General features: G+C 43.9%; 1 protein-coding gene across 1 annotated transcript in view; it reads left to right on the forward strand.

Annotated features, from left to right (window-relative positions):
• pclob (piccolo presynaptic cytomatrix protein b) overlaps nucleotides 1-18,868 on the forward strand; it is a gene marked incomplete at both ends in the record, with an annotated part of 60,220 nt that overhangs the window by 13,923 nt on the left and 27,429 nt on the right. The window contains 11 exon segments of the mRNA XM_084477902.1: nucleotides 128-928; nucleotides 1,714-2,010; nucleotides 2,505-3,800; nucleotides 3,965-4,780; nucleotides 5,018-5,080; nucleotides 5,414-5,932; nucleotides 10,753-11,331; nucleotides 11,841-14,032; nucleotides 14,480-15,009; nucleotides 15,283-15,818; nucleotides 16,902-18,525. Of these exon segments, the coding sequence (XP_084334028.1) occupies nucleotides 128-928; nucleotides 1,714-2,010; nucleotides 2,505-3,800; nucleotides 3,965-4,780; nucleotides 5,018-5,080; nucleotides 5,414-5,932; nucleotides 10,753-11,331; nucleotides 11,841-14,032; nucleotides 14,480-15,009; nucleotides 15,283-15,818; nucleotides 16,902-18,525 (9,253 nt within the window).

Here is an 18,868-nt window from a genome sequence, read left to right on the forward strand (position 1 = left end):
TCAATGCAGATGTCATCCATTACTGCTGAGTAAATATTACATTTCTGTGGTCATTGAAATATGTTTTCTTTAAAGTAAATGCTGATCTGATGACAGTGATACTGACATAATAATTTAATTTCACTAGGTAAAGGAATGGCTGTGCCTCACTTGCCAGATGCAGAGGGCTCTTCGAGCATCTGAAGCTCCAGGACAACCTTTGATCAAGCCACAGGCCTCACCAAAGAAAGCCTCTCCCTCTCCTGAACCCCAGAAGAAAGTAATCTCTGAGTCTGCTGGATCTCCTCAAAGAAAGCAGTCAATGCCAGATGTAAGTCAAAACAAGGATGAAGTTGCTAAAGGACAAGACGAGCAAAAGCAGTCGAGTCCATCTCCTGGTCAGAAAACACCACAGGAGAGCCGGAAGACATCAGGTCCTCAGAAACCTCCAGACCAGACCAATCAAACTGGACGAAAGCAGAGCACACAGCAGGAGTCAGGGGGCTTCTTTGGCTTTGGAGGTTCTAAGGCTCAACCTGATGCAAAGCCTGAAGAGTCAGTCACTGGGAAGATGTTTGGCTTTGGTTCTTCCATCTTCAATTCTGCATCCACCTTGATTACCACACCACCTGTGTCTCCAAAAATGGCAGCCGCAAAGGACACCAAAACACCTGCTGTCCAGAAGCCTGAGCAAGAGAAGAAACTAGAGCAAACTCAGCAGGCCAAGGCTTCACCATCAGTACAGGCCAATGTGGACAAAGCTCCATCAGAGCCTCCAAAGGCAGCAGCTTCCCAAGCTGCTCCTAAAGTAGGCCAGTCCACCTGTCCACTCTGTAAGGTGGGACTCAACATGGGCTCCAAGGATCCTCCCAACTACAACACCTGTACTGAGTGCAAGAACACTGTCTGTAACCAGTGTGGATTTAACCCGATGCCAGCTAAATCAGAGGTAGGACAACATGTGTATCAGTCTTTCCTTTTTTTAAGCAGATTTCCTCCTTTATACTTTCAAACATTTCTAACTCTTTATTAGCAATAATTTCCAATTCCTTTTTATTTTTTCCCTTACTATTGCCTATTACTATTCCCTTGACATTTTTAATTTGCCTGAATCTTATTTCAATTTTTTTCTGACAGATTAAAACAGACTAAGTTTGGAATAAATAACATCCTTGAATCATTATAAATAATTAATAATATGTTGAAACCCTTTTTATCATTCAATAGGGGGAGTGGCTGTGCCTCACCTGCCAGATGCAGAGGGCTCTTGGAGAATCTGAAACCCCAGGACAACTATCGGTCAAACCTCAAACCTCACCAAAGAAATCCTCTCCATCTCCTGAACTCCAGAAAGAAATGATCTCTGAGTCAGTTGGATCAACCCAAAGAACACAGTCAATACCAGCTGCAATTTCAAACAAGGCTGAAATTGCTAAAGGACAAGATGGTCAAAAGCAGTTGAGTCCATCTCCTGGTCAGAAAACACCGGGGAGTCAGAAGATGTCAGGTCCTCAGAAATCTCCAGACCAGACCAATCAAACTGGAAGAAAGCAGAGTATACAACAGGAGTCTGGGGGCTTCTTTGGCTTTGGAGGTTCTAAGGCTAAACCAGATGCTGCAATGCCTGCAGAGTCAGTCACTGGGAAAATGTTTGGCTTTGGTTCCTCCATTTTCAACTCTGCGTCAACCTTGATAACCACACCACCTGTTTCTCCAAAAATGTCTTCTGCAAAGGACACAAAACAGCCTGCTGTCCAGAAAGCTGAGCAAGAGAAGAAACCAGAGCAACCTCAGCAGGCCAAGGCGTCACCATCGCCATCAGTACAGGCCAAAGTGGACAAAGCTCCATCAGAGCCTCCAAAGGCAGAAGCTTCCCAAGCTGCTCCTAAAGCAGGCCAGTCCACCTGTCCACTCTGTAAAGTGGGACTCAACATGGGCTCCAAGGATCCTCCCAACTTCAACACATGCACTGATTGCAAGAATACTGTCTGTAATCAGTGTGGCTTTATCCCCATTCCAACTGTAGATGAGGTAAGTAATTCCTTTCGTTAACATTTCTTGGATTGAATTTCTAGGATGTAATTGCATTGCATTATTAGATATGCATAGTTCAGTATCACTGATATACATTTTTAATTTGTCCTTAGGTGACAGAGTGGCTGTGCCTCACCTGTCAGATGCAAAGAGCTCTATCTTCTTCTGAACCTGAAAAGACTCCAGGGACGCAACCCCAGGCATCACCAAAGAAAGTGCCTGAATCTGAACAGTGTATCACCCCGGTCTCAACACAAACTAAAGAGACTCCAGCTCCTGGTATCATAGACCAGGTTGAGGAGAAACCAACTCATGTTGTGCCCCAGACCACCAAGACATCCCATCCTGGTTTATTCCAAGTCAAGGAGACACCAGGACCTGTTCCATCCCAGACCAATGAGACTTCAAGTCCTGCTCTATCCCAAGACAAGGACATAACAAGTACTTCTCCACCACAAGCAAGGGTGACTTCAATATCTGGTCCAACTCAGGCCACAGAAACATCAAGTCCAGCTCCACCCAAGGCCACAGAGCTACCAAGTCCCTTTCCAGCACAGGCCAGAGAGACACCAAGTCTTAGTCCACCAAAGGCAACAGAGACACCAAGTCATGATCAACCCCAGGTTAAGGAGATACCTAGTCCACCACAGGCTGACGAGAAACCAATAACTGCTTCACCACAGGTGAAGGATGCACAAAGTCCTAGCCCACCGGAGGACACAGAAACCCCAAGTCATGATCCAGACTATGCTAAGGAGACACCTAGTCCTAGTCCACCACAGGCCAAGGAGGAACCAATTCCTGCTTCACCACAAGTTAAGGAGACACCAAGCCATTGTCCAGTGCAGGAAACTGAGACACCAAGTCCTGCTATACCCCAGGTTAAGGAGACGTCTAGTCCTGCTCCACCGCCAGCCAAGGAAGCAACAATCAGTGCACCCAAACTCAATGGAACCTCCAAGGTAGTGGATAATAAGAAGGAGGCCTTGGTTTCAGACACAGACATGGAAATTGTAACTATAAAAGGGAATACAGAACTCCTTGCTAAAAGCACTCTAGAGAAAGGAGTGAAGGCAGATGATGAAAGCCTTCCTGGGGTACAACCACAGAATCTTGAAACAGTACCTTCTATGGAGAATGTTGGCAAACCATCTCAAGACTCTACAAATAATGGCACCTCTATTGCCAAATCTGTAATCCCAGCAGCTCAGTCTGCAAATCAGATATCTGGGGGACTTGGCTCGGGAAGTCCTAAATTACCACATGCTGCTTCAAACACAGCAGAGTCAGTTAAGGGGAAGATGTTCGGTTTTGGTTCATCAATCTTTAGCTCTGCATCCACTTTGATAACATCTGCTGTCCAAGAAGATTCACATACAACACCACCAGGGTCTCGCAAGATGTCAGCACCAGCTCAGGTTTCCCGCAAGATGTCCAATACAACGGATATTTTTCAAAAATCCACACCACCCATCTCCCCAAAACTTCCTTCAAAGGACACCAAAGTACCTCCTGTTGAGAAAGCGGAGCAAGAGAAGAACCCAGAACAGCCTCAGCAGGCTCCACCATCACCATCAGTAAAGGCCAAAGTGGACAAAGCTCCATCAGAGCCTTCAACGACAGAAGCTTCCCAAGCTGTGCCTAAAGCAGGCCAGTACACCTGTCCACTCTGTAAGGTGGGACTCAACATGGGCTCCAAGGATCCTTCCAACTACAACACCTGTACTGATTGCAAGAACACTGTTTGCAACCAGTGTGGATTTAATCCTATGCCAACAGCAGTAGAGGTAATTTAACTGAAACTGTTCTTAAATTATTATAATAACATATATATGTTTTATATGTTATTATTTTAAATAACATATAAACAAATCAATAGTGGAAGCAGTTGTTTTGCATTACATCTGTGGTCACATATTTATTCTTGCATATTTTCTTTTTTTCTCCTTAGATCAAGGAATGGCTATGTCTCAATTGTCAAATGCAGAGAGCCCTAGGAGTATCTGAACCACCTGGCCTTCCTATGATTAAACCTCAACCATCTTCCGTACAGATGTCTAAACAAACTGCCCCCTCTCCCATGGACCAGGAAGCAATACCAATTGCTACTGAGGACAGGACTCCTAAACACCCCTCACAAAAGCAGGAGCCTGTGACATTATCCACTGGCAAAGAAAAGGATTCACCTCCACCAGATTTATCAAAATCACAGATTTCCCCATCAGTTCCCAAACAATCAAAACCACAGCCTTCACAAAATGTGACTTCCTCTGCCAAGGTTACCCCTCCTACAACTGAGAATGTCAAACAGGAGTCTGGTGGTTTCTTTGGCTTTGGAGGTCCGAAAGCCGAGCCTGCTTCTACCAAGCCTGCAGAGTCGGTTACTGGAAAGATGTTTGGCTTTGGTTCCTCGATCTTCAACTCTGCATCAACCTTGATAACCACACCACCTGTTTCTCCAAAAATGTCTGCCACAAGGAACACCAAACAGCCTGCTGTCCAGAAAGCAGAGCAAGATAAGAAGCCAGTGCAACCTCAGCAGGCCAAGGCTCCACCATCACCATCAGCTCAGGCCAAAGTGGACAAAGCTCTATCAGAGCCTCCCAAGGTAGCAGCTGCCCCTAAAGCAGGCCAGTCCACCTGTCCACTGTGTAAGGTGGGACTCAACATGGGCTCCAAGGATCCTCCCAACTACAACACCTGTACGGATTGTAAGAATACTGTATGCAACCAGTGTGGATTTAATCCGATGCCAAATGCAAAAGAGGTATGTCAATCCCTGGCCCTCGGTATTTGTCTATATATATGACATGCATATCGAATGGACCATGTCAATATATATATATATATATATATATATATATATATATATATATATATATATGTATGTGGTTAAGGAATATACAGTACATTGTTGAATTTATGGAATATAAACAAAGGGTCTATTGGTTTAATTTAACATTTGATAGGATCTTTAATGCAACACATTTGTTCATTCTTTCAGATAAAGGAATGGCTTTGCCTCAATTGCCAAATGCAGAGAGCATTAGGAGCATCTGAACCCACTGTACCACCCATGATGAAAACACCACGTCAAATTCCCAGTCAGACTGACCTTCAAGAGAAAGACAAACAATTTGGCAAACATGAAATCCCTGTAGCTGGTGCTCAAATTCCAACTCTGAACAAAAAGGATGATAAACTCATACCAGAGTCTCCACAAATCAAAGCGGTCGTTTCAGGTGCAGTGGTGGATGAAAAAGGTCAGACTCTTGAGCAGCATAAACAACAGCCTGCTGTCAAACCACCAAGTGTAGAACTATTTAATGCATCAAAAGCAGATTCTAAACCAGGGCCCGTACAACCTGAATTCAATAAGCCATTGAATAAGGTTCCAAAGGCTGAAGTTCCTTCTACCAAATCTGCACCAGCACCAGCACAGCCTGTAAAAACAGAGACAGGAGGCTTCTTTGGGTTTGGTGGAGCTAAATCTCAACCCACACCTACCAAGCCTGCAGAGTCAGTTACTGGAAAGATGTTTGGCTTTGGTTCCTCTATCTTCAACTCTGCATCCACCTTGATAACCACACCACCAGCATCTCCACAATTATCTACTGCGAAGGAAACCAAACCACCTGCTGTCCAGAAAGCAGAGCAAGGGAAAAAGCCAGAGCAGCCTCAGCAGACCAAGGCTCCACCATCACCATCAGTACAGGCCAAAGTGGACAAAGCTCCATCAGACCCTCCAAAGGCAGCAGCTTCCCAAGCAGCTCCTAAAGCAGGCCAGTCCACCTGTCCTCTCTGTAAGGCGGGACTCAACATGGGCTCCAAGGATCCTCCCAACTTCAGCACCTGTACTGAGTGCAAGAACAATGTCTGCAACCAGTGTGGATTTAATCCGATGCCACATTCTGCAGCAGTAAGTATATTATTTCTGTCTCTTTTGAATTTTTTTGTAATGGCTTTGGTAACATTGCAACCTTGTTAAACGACTCCTAAATGGAAGGGTTGTAATGAACCAATAACTATTGCTTGTTCAATTGTTCAGTTAAATAATATAATCAAATATAATGTCATAGGTTCTGACGTCTCATTCCCAGTAACACAAGTACAGCGTGTCTCAAGTTGAATGGAATCGGTTTTTAACAGTATGTATACCAAGTATGCATGCATATGCACAAATTAAAGAAAATGCAGCCTATGGGTTTGCTGACAATTGTAGCAGACACTACATGCCAAAGCTAGAGTGAATGTGACGTTATGTAATGGCTCATGAGAAGTGTGCTTTGGCAGACTAGCGTCAGTGAAACTGTATTAAAGTGATTTAGCGTTGTGCAATAGCATTAGCGAGATGGTTTCCCCTGTTGTTGCAGTCTAGGGACTCTCCAGCCATTGTAAGAGAAAAGAGATTGTAAAGCATAATGTTCCAATAAGCAGAGGTGAACCAGATTGAATCCTACACAACAAGACACAGTACATTAAAGCAGCCCACATTGGGTCTGGAGGCCATCTGTTTATTACAGATCAGTGGATCTATACAGTCAGTGTAATTTTTTTTTTCTTCTGTTTTCATATATTTCACACAGGGCCTATAGCTCCTATTTGCGCACCTATAGGAGCTATAGGCCCTTGGTTAGGCCCCCAGTATATTGATTAATAGAATGCTGTCAACCATTAACCATTATTCAGAGGAAACCTGCCTTGACCCACAATGAGATTTACAGACTTGATCTCCTCTCTGAAACATCTCTCCACATTTCCTTACCGGATGAAAATCAGGAGGTTGAGCCTTGTTTTGTGATTGAAATGTCAAATGCTGCTGTACATTTGACAGGAATTGCTTTTCTAATCCATCATTAAGGTCAACATATTACTAATTTCACTCTGGAAATATATTCTCACTGTAGTGGGTGTTTACAGAAACCTGTGTTTGGCAATTATAATGTGACATGTTAATTTCACAGTGTTAGGCATATGACTTCAGGCTTTGAAATAAGGTCACGTTTGCAGGTAATATTTTCACAAGTGAAATATTATTCATCACACTGACTCAGCTCATCCACATCATGTCATTACCCTACTTGTGGTCCCGGGGCACACATACACAGTATCCCATGCATTTCACATTATTTTAGGTGGAGGTGATGTCTTTCTAGAATCTCGGAGAGCTCTTGTATGTCTGGCTCTAGGCGTTAGCTGAGGCCACTCTCAGAGGAGTCAGTGCCAGCAGCAAGTCTGTCCATTTCCTCTCGTTCTGCTCCAGCTGACAGGCTGAAAAGCCAGAGCATGATTGTTGATATCTAGGCCACACGTGTGCTTCTGTCTGTCATGTGATTCTCACATGACAGTGTAGACAAGGTCAAACACTAATATCACAGTCTGTAAGGCAGTATTTGACCACTGTTTTGTATGTTCTTGACACAAATGCATGGCCTGCCTTCCCCATCATGCCATACTGCAACTGGGGATTCATTAGTTGCAGTAAACATATAGCACATTTGAAACCTTTCAATTAAATGGAACTGATTTTCAGTAATGGTAGGTCTATAAACACTGAGTAATGCTTTAATGTAGACTGGCCAGTCCAAACTGTTGGCATGGCGATAAGGAGAATTCTGGGATGGACCTCATTCCCATTTTACAATTAGTTAATTCCTGTCTCAGCAGTTGCTGTTTTTTCCAGCCTTAATGGGGTTAAGCAATTTTGGGAATTACATGCTATGATCCAATCAAATTTGAAAGGAGTGTGTCAATACTTGTAATTTAAGAACACACATGACTTGAGCAATTGTCCCTCTGTACTGGGGTAATAAAACGTGTCCTTTATCTTTGGATTGTTCATAATGGAAACGGGGTAACTCACTGAGAGCGGGTATTGTATCTGCTGGCTAGTCAACTCTCCATCACTGATTCTCTATACTGGTCCCTTTTGGAAGTTGGAATAGTAGGCCCTTATCTTGTTTGTAATTCTTCTGTGTGTGTGTGTGTGTGTGTGTGTGTGTGTGTGTGTGTGTGTGTTTTGACTTAGTAGTGGGTCAACTGTATGCACTTTTAAATAGTGAGTTTGATGTTGAGCACTGCTTAAAGGCATAGAGGGCATAAAAATGCATAATTTGAAAGCGTGAGAAATCAGAGGTGTTGAAGTTACCGGTAGATTTGCCCTTTTTCGCTTGACACTGGGAATAGGTACAGGCGGATGGAATACATGTTTACAAGGGGACAAGCCTTTAACTCTGATTAATGACCTGACGTGCGTAAGCTGTAGTTTTGAGTACAGAGCTCTGTGTTTTGCAGCGTCCCAACCTGGGCAGTAAATAACATGCTTTGTGGTGATATAATGTTAAGCTTAGCACATCCAGTGAGATACAGCAGGCCTTGTGAGTCAGCAGCCCGGTCTTGTTTGATTGCTGTTACGGTGAAGGTCTCGGAATTCAGTGTGCAGGCTAGTCACCAGCCGACACACACACAGCCTGCTTTCCACTTCCAAAGCAGTGGTTTTAAGCTTTGTTTTTTTGTTTTAGTCCTAATTGCTTGCAGCCATAATATATGGGGTTATTGATAGAAAGCTCCCATGGAGGATTTTTAACATGAAATTGACCAATCCTCTTTTTTATATATATAATCAGGTGTGTGTGTGTGTGTGTGTGTGTGTGTGTGTGTGTGTGTGTGTGTGTGTGTGTGTACCATTACAAATCACTGATGGCTGAAAACGTTTTGTACATTGCCAGGAATGTTCTTTAAACCGTCTAGCTATTGAGATGTAGATCACTAGATTTAACAGATCTGGAATGACAGTGGTCAATAATAGGTTTTTGGTATAGAGGTAGGCTGCCCATGTGAACTTGTTACACAAAAGCTGATGAAGTACGAGCCTCTATCTGCATGCATCCGTAACCTAGGCCATAGGGCTAAAATCCAAGCTCTAATATTCATCAACCTGTGACATGTATTCTAGGTAGCTGTTAGGGGGCTGCCGCTTGCAGGCTTACCCAAGAGTAGATCTAAACAGCTGGCAGCAACCATAGGCAGCCTGGCAGTGTGGTGATGATGTGCTATTTGTATCCATAAGTGTCTGCATGTTTGTAAATCTCTGTATATTTTGAATTCCAATGGAAATGTATGTAATTTGTAAATTCAAATAAAGCATTTAGAATATGTTTGACTGTGGCGGTTAGCCACAAAATAAGGACAATTAGGTGGTTAGGTAGAAGATAGTCAGACTTAGCTTGGGGCTGCACTTGCACCTGGAGAGTTGTGACAGATAGGGCCATATTTAGACCAAGAGAGGGAGGAGGAGGAGAAGGAGGAGCAAGGCACTGCTGCAGCATTTAGAAACACATGGCTCTTGCTCAGCCATCTGTAAACACAACCCTTTGATCTTCAATACTCTGTTTTCCTGGCAGGCACTTCTAAGTTTTTCCTGGTTAATAGAAGCAGTAGTTGGATGTTGATAAAAAGAGGTTGAATTTATGAGTTATGCAGGTTTGGTTTTTAGAGGTTGTTTCACCATTCCAAAGGCTGTTAATTACTTTCATACCAGAACTACTGATCCTGAATCATGGAAAAAAGGTGCATTTTAAAAGATCTCCCATCTTCCGTGAGTGTAATTGCTATCCTAAAATGAGAACATATTTCTAGTCATCAACATCTCAGCATTGATTAACTACATTTTCGAGGCATTATGCATTAAGCAAATTGATGACAAACAAAATCATGCAATCAATGCAAAATTAATTTTGAATTAAAATGATATTACAGCTACACACTGCAGTTATTGAACAGTGTGTCTTTCCGTTAAGTTGTCATCCGAGAACATCGTACGAGAGAAGTCAAGCTAGATATTTTATTGTTGTTTTTATAAACAGAGACAGAACCCCCCCCCCTTCCACACACATACACACACACACACACACACACACACACACACACACACACATACACACTGAAAGACAGAGCGAATGTCACATCACATATTAAAGCGAAAGGCTTTAATCTTATGGACAAAATCTCTTTTTATGTATGGGTACATGACACACATATGACATGACACATCGGAGTCATGCTATCAAGTCTGCACACACACAGAAGACAGCACTTGTGTGTGTTCTGAGATGCGTGAGAATCTCCTGACACACAAGGGCATTGGAATGTAGTGGTGACCAAGTCCTCCTCCTTTACTGCACTGTGTGAGAAACCTTCTCCTTGGGTCTGCAGAGGCCAACGCAGTGCTGGGTTCTGGTGTGCTGATTATGGCATCTCCCCTCTTTAACGAGAGATAATTTGAGAGACGTATTGATCATTTGAGAGACCTTCCTTTGCTTTTCACCTCAAATGTTTCTAAGTAGGATTATTTTCCAAAATGATTCCGATGGCCTGTACATCATTATTATTTATATCGGACAAGCATTGCTTGTCTGATATCTTGTCAGAGAAATCTGAGAATTGGAATATTCCCAAAATAATTGTTCCATGGATTATTTTAAAATACATTTTTTGGGGAAAATTGGCCAAGCCCAAATAGTGCAGAACTGAAGTCAATAAAGTAATTGTCAATCTGATTATGTCTCTCATGGCTATGTCTGCAATCTGTGAAACCAGCTGTATTGGTGTATGGACTAACTTTTTAATCAACCAGTTGATGAATAAACCTGTGATCTTTATAACAAATAATTTGACCTAGCCTTACCACTTTCCCACTTCTATTGTTTACTTACCTGTTTAACTGTTCTGTGATTTTAGGAGGAATGGCTTTGTCTAAACTGCCAGACTCAGAGGGCTCTGTCAGGACAGCTGGGAGACTCGAGGGAAACGTCCCAGGTTTCACCTGCACCTGCCAAGCCTTTGACACAGCCCACGGCTCCATCCTCAAAGATAGAACCCACCACTGTGCCGGCAAAGGATGAATCCGGAGCTACACCCACCAAGGCAGAGTCAACATCCGTGGCCAAAAACAAAGAGTCTTCTCAACTCACCGCTACGTCCGGCAAGCTGGTTGCCCAGTGTACAGAAACTCCAATTCACAAGGAAGAGTCCAAACCTCCTCTCCCAAAAGAGCAGGAGGATCCTGTCAAACAAGTGGACACCACTGCCAGCGTAAAAGCAATAGGAGAGTCTCTTGAACCCAAGGATGCAACAGTTCAACAAAAGGCAGAGATGGCAGATGTTGACAGTTCCAAGATGGACGTCATAACAGCCGTCTCGACTAACGATAACACAATGCCCATAACAATGGAATGTCCTGCTACAGAGGAGGAGGAGAACGCTAAACCTAGCATACCTGTTGCGATTGCTGTGGCTGTCCCTGCGACTGAGGTCTTGGTAAGACCATCTTCTCTTATTCATGAAGCGGTCAGCACAGTACCTCCAGAGATAACACCAGTGCCCGCTCTGGCTGCTGAACACATCAATGATCCAGAGAAGGTTGTTGAGGAAGAACATGTGCAGCCTTGCAGTATCCCATTGATTGCAGAAGCGACAAAACCTTTAGTGCAGCAAGTCGAGGTCCAACAGGAGCAAGATCAAATGCAGCCAGGGGTGGATCTTAGGCCGCTTGATCTGCCGGACATCGTCACATTGAATGGCAAGGAAGTGGCTGAAAAGGACAAAATTCTTGCAGACCAACCAGCTGCCTCAGATACAATCATTTGTAATGTAAGTATATCTCCAGAATCCATATTCTATACTCTCTCTCTCTCTCTCTCTCTCTCTCTCTCTCTCTCTCTCTCTCTCTCTGAATAATAATATCAAATGTAACTATGCATGAAGTGAATATTTTATGTTTCTGATAACAAACCTCCCTTTTTTTCTATAATCTCCTTTAACACCAGGATGAGACCACAGAGGAGTCCGTTCAAGTGAGAAAAGCTTCTCTCTCTGCTGGACAGGAAAATGTTATCCTAATTTCAAAGTCAGAGTTAAAGGCCAGGGATGAGGATCCAAACAAAGAACCAGATCAATCACAGGAAGTTACAGATGTGAGGGAAGTGGTCGATATTCCTGGAGATGCAATCACCGATTCATCTCTGCAAATAAAGGAGGCAGGTAAAGAGAGGAGACGCCTCAGTTTCCAACCAATGGATGAGAGCAGCGCAAGTGAGTTTTCACCTTCCCCTTCACCTCGAGTCCAGAGGAGAAGGCTTAAGATTACCTCCCTCTCGTCCAGCAGTGAGGATATTAAAACGGAAAGTGCTGAATCATCTGCAGAGGATGAAGACTTCATCCGACAGCAGATAATGGGTATGGGTGGTGAAGAGGAAATGTCCCTCTCTGAGGACGAGAAAGACAGGAAACTGACAAGCGATGAAGCCGTCATTGAGGTTGGAGTTGATAATGCTCCAGTGGCATCCCAGCATCAGCTGACTAAAGTGGATACAGATAATGAAGACCAACTGGTGCGGAGGATGTCACAGCCAAGGATAGATGCTGCAATAACACAAGATGTCCCTGAAACAGCGCCATCCACTGTTATCAAAAAGGCAACACCAGTGACGAGAATGAGAGCGAGTACCGATGAAGATGTTGAAAGTATCACCGAATCACTATCAAAGGGCTCATCAAGTGTTCAGGCATCTAGCTTCACTCCAGAGAATTCTCACACGTCCGCCTCTTCTCTGGAGGAGGATAGTGACAGCAGCCCGAGTCACAAGAAAGTGGACAAGCACCACCGCAAAGCAAAGCACAGGCAACCAGGCCAAACTCTCCCCACCATTGCAGACTCTTCTGAGGAGGATGAGGTAAAGGAAGAAAGGGATATCTTTGGAGATCAACAAACTACAAAAGAGGGTGACCATGTTGAAAAGAGGATTTCCAAGAAGTCTCGCAAAGACAAAGACGAATTTAAATCCCAAAGAAAACATGCTCAATCAGTTTCAACAACAAGCTATGCCTCTCCACTGGAGGATACGTCACATTCGGACGATTTCCAGCGGTCCAAAGCGATTGGGGAAGCCAACATGACCACTAGCTCAGAGAACTGTAGCAGTATAGAACATGAACCAGATGCAACTGTTGATGTGCAGACAGGAAGCAAGCCCTCACCAACAGTCATACCAATGATCCCTGCCGATCAACCTGGTAATATCTTCATGAAACATTTGAAGAGTGCAGATGAAGTATATGAGGACATTATTCAGAAAAGTAGAGCTATTCCTGGGGACAGCCCTCCCAGTGTTGAGCCACTTTATGAAGGAATGACAATTGAAGACTATCTATACGAGTCCTTAGTTGTGGAACCGGAACTCATACTAGGTGATGCTCAACAGATGGAACAAGTTGATGACGCTTGCTTTGAGTCTGTAAAGAAACTCAGGTCCCCAGAGGACGTGTATGAGGAAATGATGCAGAAGAAAAGGGAACTGATGATGATAGAGCAAGAGTTCCAACAGGCCCAAACTGCCATGGAATCCTCAACATCTATTAACGTTCCATCCCCAGATGTTGAGAGTTGTGTGGTGACCATCATCACAGAACAGCCAACTCCCCCAGATGAAACTGAAAGGATTATCTATGTGGCTGATTATGACAATGATTTAACGGTAAAGAAAAAGAAGCGACCAGCTCCACCTCGGCCCTCTGCTCCCCCTAAACGGGTGGGTGCGATGACTGAGATGTCGAGTGTCCCCACTGCACCAACTGGAATTGGCTTTGTTAGGCCAATGACACCTCAAGATCCTGCTCTTAGAAAATCTCTGTTCCCTATACCAGATCTCAAGATAACCCAATGTTCATCTGGTGAGGATGAGGAGGACAGTTTCGCAGAGGAATATGGTGTTGGTATGTCATCTGATATAACTCCCAGTGATGATTCTGATGCTAAAGATGAGCCTAGTGCTAGCCCAACGTTTTCAGAATATGACATGGAGCCTATCAGTGTAGTGTGTGAGATTCCAGAAGCTAGGCCTATCCCAAATCCAATATCTGCCCCAGAGTTAATCACTACACCTTCCTCAGTATCATCTGTATCCCCCCCAACTTCACCAGCAACTCCAGACTTCAGTTTAGCATCAAATGCCACATCTTCGTCAGAAGCAACCCCATTGTCTACACCAACACCACCAACTGCTGTTGTGGCCCAGCCTACAGCTGATATGTCTCAGCCATCAATGGCCCCAATTGTAGCTTTTCCATCAACTGAGGAATTAGTTTATTCTCTAAAATCGGTTATAGTTACAATACCAGATGTGGTGTCTGACCCAGAGAGATTTAATGCAACAGTCTCAGGTCCAAATGAGGTTTCTCAAGCTAGTGCTCCAAATCAATACTCAAAACAGATTGCAGAACATGTAGGTATTCAAATGCCAGCCCTGGTTTCCTCACCATTGGAAATGCCCACTAGTGCTTCAACTGCCATGCGGGTATCAACACCAGGGCCAACACCTGCTGTAGTTTCAGCAATAACAGCACCCATTACAACACCAGCTGTAACTCCAGTGTCCATCCAAACTATATCCCAAGTTGCCACCCCTAGGCCTTTCATAGTTCAAATGCCAGATTTGGTTTCTACTACATCCCCTCTCACACCACAAACTCCACTACCAGTTTCTGCACTGGTAACTTCCCCCATTTCAGCAAAAGCCACCATAGTCCACTCGTTCCCTGTTCAGGCAGCTGTCCAATTGCCCACACCAGTGATTGTTCATGCTCAAGCACAAACAGCTACTGTGTCACCATTTACTTCTGGAACAACAACAGTGATCAAAAAGAAAGTGCCACCACCACCCCCTCCTCGATCTACGTCTGTTTCCCATTCTGATGTGGATCCTTCACCTATCAATACTGTGCAAAACAGCTCCCATACTATGACCACTACAACAGCTACAGTTGCTGGCCAGCCAATGCAGTCTGTATTTGTGGATATACAGCCATGGATGGATAACCAACATGATAATGTTTCTGTTCCCCAAGTGGTTTCTCCAACAAGACAAGGACATGTTGTTATTATAGTACCTAATGTGGAAAACATTGCTGTTCTTGGTCAAACCGCACAAGATGAATCAAGTACCTTAACTTCCACTGCTCCGTTGACACATGGGAATGTGGCTCATGTGGCTCCCATTGTGTCCAGTAAAGAAACACCAGTAATGAAAGCGTTACCAGTTGCACCCCCAGTTCCATCTGTTCCCTCTAAACCAATTGCTGCAAGAACTACAGACATGGTAGAAATACGAGTTGCAGAAAGTCCTCCACCAATCGCTGTACCTTTGCCAATGGTTTATTCAAACCTGCCAATCTTAATTTCACCAGCCCCATCTGTTGTTTCAATATCCACAGCTAAAACAGCACAAGCCCCTGTAACATTATCAAGTCCTAGTCATGCTGTAAAACCACCACCACCCATACCTCCAAAGCCTGTGTCTATTCCAGCTGGACTGGTGTTCAGCCACAAACCAGGGGAAAGTGTCAAACCACCTGCTCATCCTGTGGCTCACAAAGCTGCAACACTTCCAAGAACAAGAGAACCCCCGAACGCTTTGTCATTCAGTTTGACTAGACCCGTAGAATCTAAACTGAGTGCCACATCTCCCAAGTCTCCGTTGTCACCTAGACACGGTAAATGTTTGCAAACCTATGTAGTCATAACTCTTCCATCTGAGCCTAGCTCACCAACCGAGAGCATAACCGTTCAGGCTCCAGTGAGGAGAGGGTCTATTTCTTCAACAAGAATTTCAGGAGTACGTACTACACCAACTGAGCAAAACAGATTCACTGAGGTATTTTCTGCGCCAGCTACATTATGCAGGGCATCAGCCCCTACTGTAAGATATACACCTCCAATATCAGTAGTTACAACTGCTGCAGAAGTGCAAGTCCCAGTCTCTGAGTCAAGTACTGTTACTTCCCAAATACAGAGAACAACTGTTCAAGCTCTAGCAGAGCAACGTCTCGCATCGGTGCCTTCTGCCATGGCAGAGCCATCAGGTCAGCAAGATCAAATTCAATCTTACAGTGTTCCACCTCCTATAAAGAAACCATATTTACACCTGACAGCGAAACAAATGGAGCCATATTCTCAGCCACCTCCATTGACTCAAATCATCACAATGCCTCTAGAGCCGGAGCTTCCTATTGAACCACGTGCTGTCCAAGTCACTGCCCTAACACCATCTATTCCCTCTGCTGGTTGGCAACCAAAAACAGGAGAATCCGAAGTCATAGACATTACATATGAAACATCTATGGTTGACATACCAACTGGAGTGCTTTCTGTGGCAGAAAACATCATACAGCAACAGCCCAGAGAAATACCAGTTCCTCATGTGAGCCAAGAAGTCCATGTTGAATATCCACAAGAGGCAACTCAAATTAATTTTACTATGCCCACAAGCACAGTACCCATTCCATTGGTGGCCCAGCAAGTATCATCACCGGTATCTAAAGCTATGACGTATGAGGATCTTTTCGTACCAACAGAGGTCATATCTCACGAGGCTGTTGCTGAAATACCATTACAAGAAGTGGTGGAGCATTCAGTTGTGCATAGAACACCCACTGGAGTTGATACAACGACCCTCCCTCCAAATATTGAGTTGGCTACAGAGGTTATTTCATCTCATTTTGGAATTCCAGCATTACACGCAGCCTCACCATTTACTCCTGATGCTTCAGTTGCTTCCCCATTAACTGGTATACATACAGCAATGACAGTAGTTCCAGAAATTAGACCAACCCCTGTTGTCATGGAAGAGACACTAATGCCATTGTATCAGGCAATACCTCCTGCCATTTACAACCCACTGGCATATGTATCTGCACCTCCAGTGATGCCACAAGCGGCAACAGTAGCAGATGCTATTCTGATGCATCCTGTATATGAGATACCTACAGAGATCATACCAGAGCCGGTAATCGAGCATCAGAGAGTAACTAATGAAATGGTTTTCCTACCACAGTCCGAAATACAAATTGGTGTTATTAAAACTGAGGCCATAACTACAAGTAGAAGAACATCTATATCATCAATAGTTCAACCATCATACACCATGGGTGAAAAGTCTATCTACCCCTCAGAATATGACATCCCCACACAAGTGGTAACAACAGAGGCAGTTGCTACCACCAGACGGGAATCAATCACCATGCAACAGCCATTGCCACTGGCACATGTGGGAACTACACTAAAAATGGAAATACCTGTGGATGTATATGTCTCTTCTCAAAGCCTTTACAACAAAGATTATGTTAATTTTGTGCAACAACCACATGTATTAACATACTCCCCATCGCTGGACAATGCTCCTCAAGAGATTTTAACTTCTGGAGGCTATACAGGAAGAACATCCATACCTACAGTCCAGGAAATTCAACAGTCAGTGCCTGTGGCCCCAGTCCTCATCACTGAGATTCATCAGGATTCTATTGAGAGCCAGAAGGTACAGAGTCACATGTACTCTTCCTCCATCTCCACCTCAGGTCAGCCCCCGGAAAACCTTCAAAGTAGAGTGACTAAAGTGGTTACCACTGAAGTTCAGAGGACCACTGTGTCGGTTGTCCATGAAAGACTACCACAGGTCATTCCGCCCAGTGTCGAAATAACAATACAACCCGACAACACAAAGGTTCAAACCCTGCAAAAACAGAATGGGAAGGTGATCTATCCCGGTGATGTTATTGATCTGCGCACAATGAAGCTTGGTGTCAAGATGACTGATAGTGGCATGGATCTTACCCCTACCCACTCCCGCCGACAGTCATTTTCTAGTGACTCAAGTGGAAGACAAATCACAGCTGTGCAGCCTGAGATAGTGAACCTTAGTCCTGTGATTACCCCTGCTACCACCCTCTCGGTTGTAACTGATAGCATAACAATAGTCACATGTACCGCCACCATTGCATCATACAGCACTCCAGCAGAAAGGCCTCTGGATCTTCAGGGCAGCATAACTTCTATGCCTTTGCCTCTCGCCACAGGCAAAACATTTGAGCCATTGGCACAAATTGTGTACAGGCCTCTGGACCCCCTACCTGTTGCACCTGTTAGCACCATGGCAAGTATTCAAGACACACCCATGAATCTTTCTTTTGGAGCCATTACCCCTCTTGTTGAAAGACACACTTCCGTTTGTGTTAGCAATGGATATCCTGTCATTTCACTGGAGGCTACTGGTGCTATGGATCTATCAAACTACAAACCGATGAGGGCAATAGTAGCTTATTCTAGCACGAGTCCTGGAGTGGTTACCACTGTTGTGGAGGATGACGCCTCTCCAGTGGATTTAACAGCTGCAAGAAGAAGTGTGTGCTGTGATGTGATCTATAAACTACCATTCACCAGAAGCTGTAGAACACAGCCACCAGTTACCGCCCAGCCCGACAACCGCCTTGGGTACAGAGACTGCCACTACAATACTGTAGCAACGTTTGGTGTCAAAGGAGTGGATATAATTAAAGCCTCTGCATCTGAGACAAACCTGGCAGAATCTGGACTTTTTACCTATGAGCCAAAGAATGGCTTTGTATACTTAAGTGGATCATCAGAAGGAGCAGTAGACCTAACACCTTCTCAACTTTCTGCTGGTGAGTACAAAATATTTGATGACTACAATGTTGAGTGTGGTGATATGCTAATTATAATAATGTGTGTATAATGTGTAATAATGTAAACAATTCCATTAAACTGCACTCATACTGCCTTCAAGAAGCTCAGAACTCCAAAGAAACAAGCTCCAAAAATTAAAAATTTATTGAATGGTTGTACATATCTTAATTACAGGTTGGAAATACAGGTTTCATTTCAGAGCTTCGACCTACCTTAATAACATCAAACATGGCGACTTTCATCATTAATGGATATTAAACTATTATATCAGTTTTTGTGGATGTTTTAACACATGTGATATTGTTTAATTATGCATGTGTT

The sequence above is a fragment of the Micromesistius poutassou genome (assembly GCF_964030765.1).
Source record: "Micromesistius poutassou genome assembly, chromosome: 13".
Taxonomy (NCBI): Eukaryota; Metazoa; Chordata; class Actinopteri; order Gadiformes; family Gadidae; genus Micromesistius; species Micromesistius poutassou.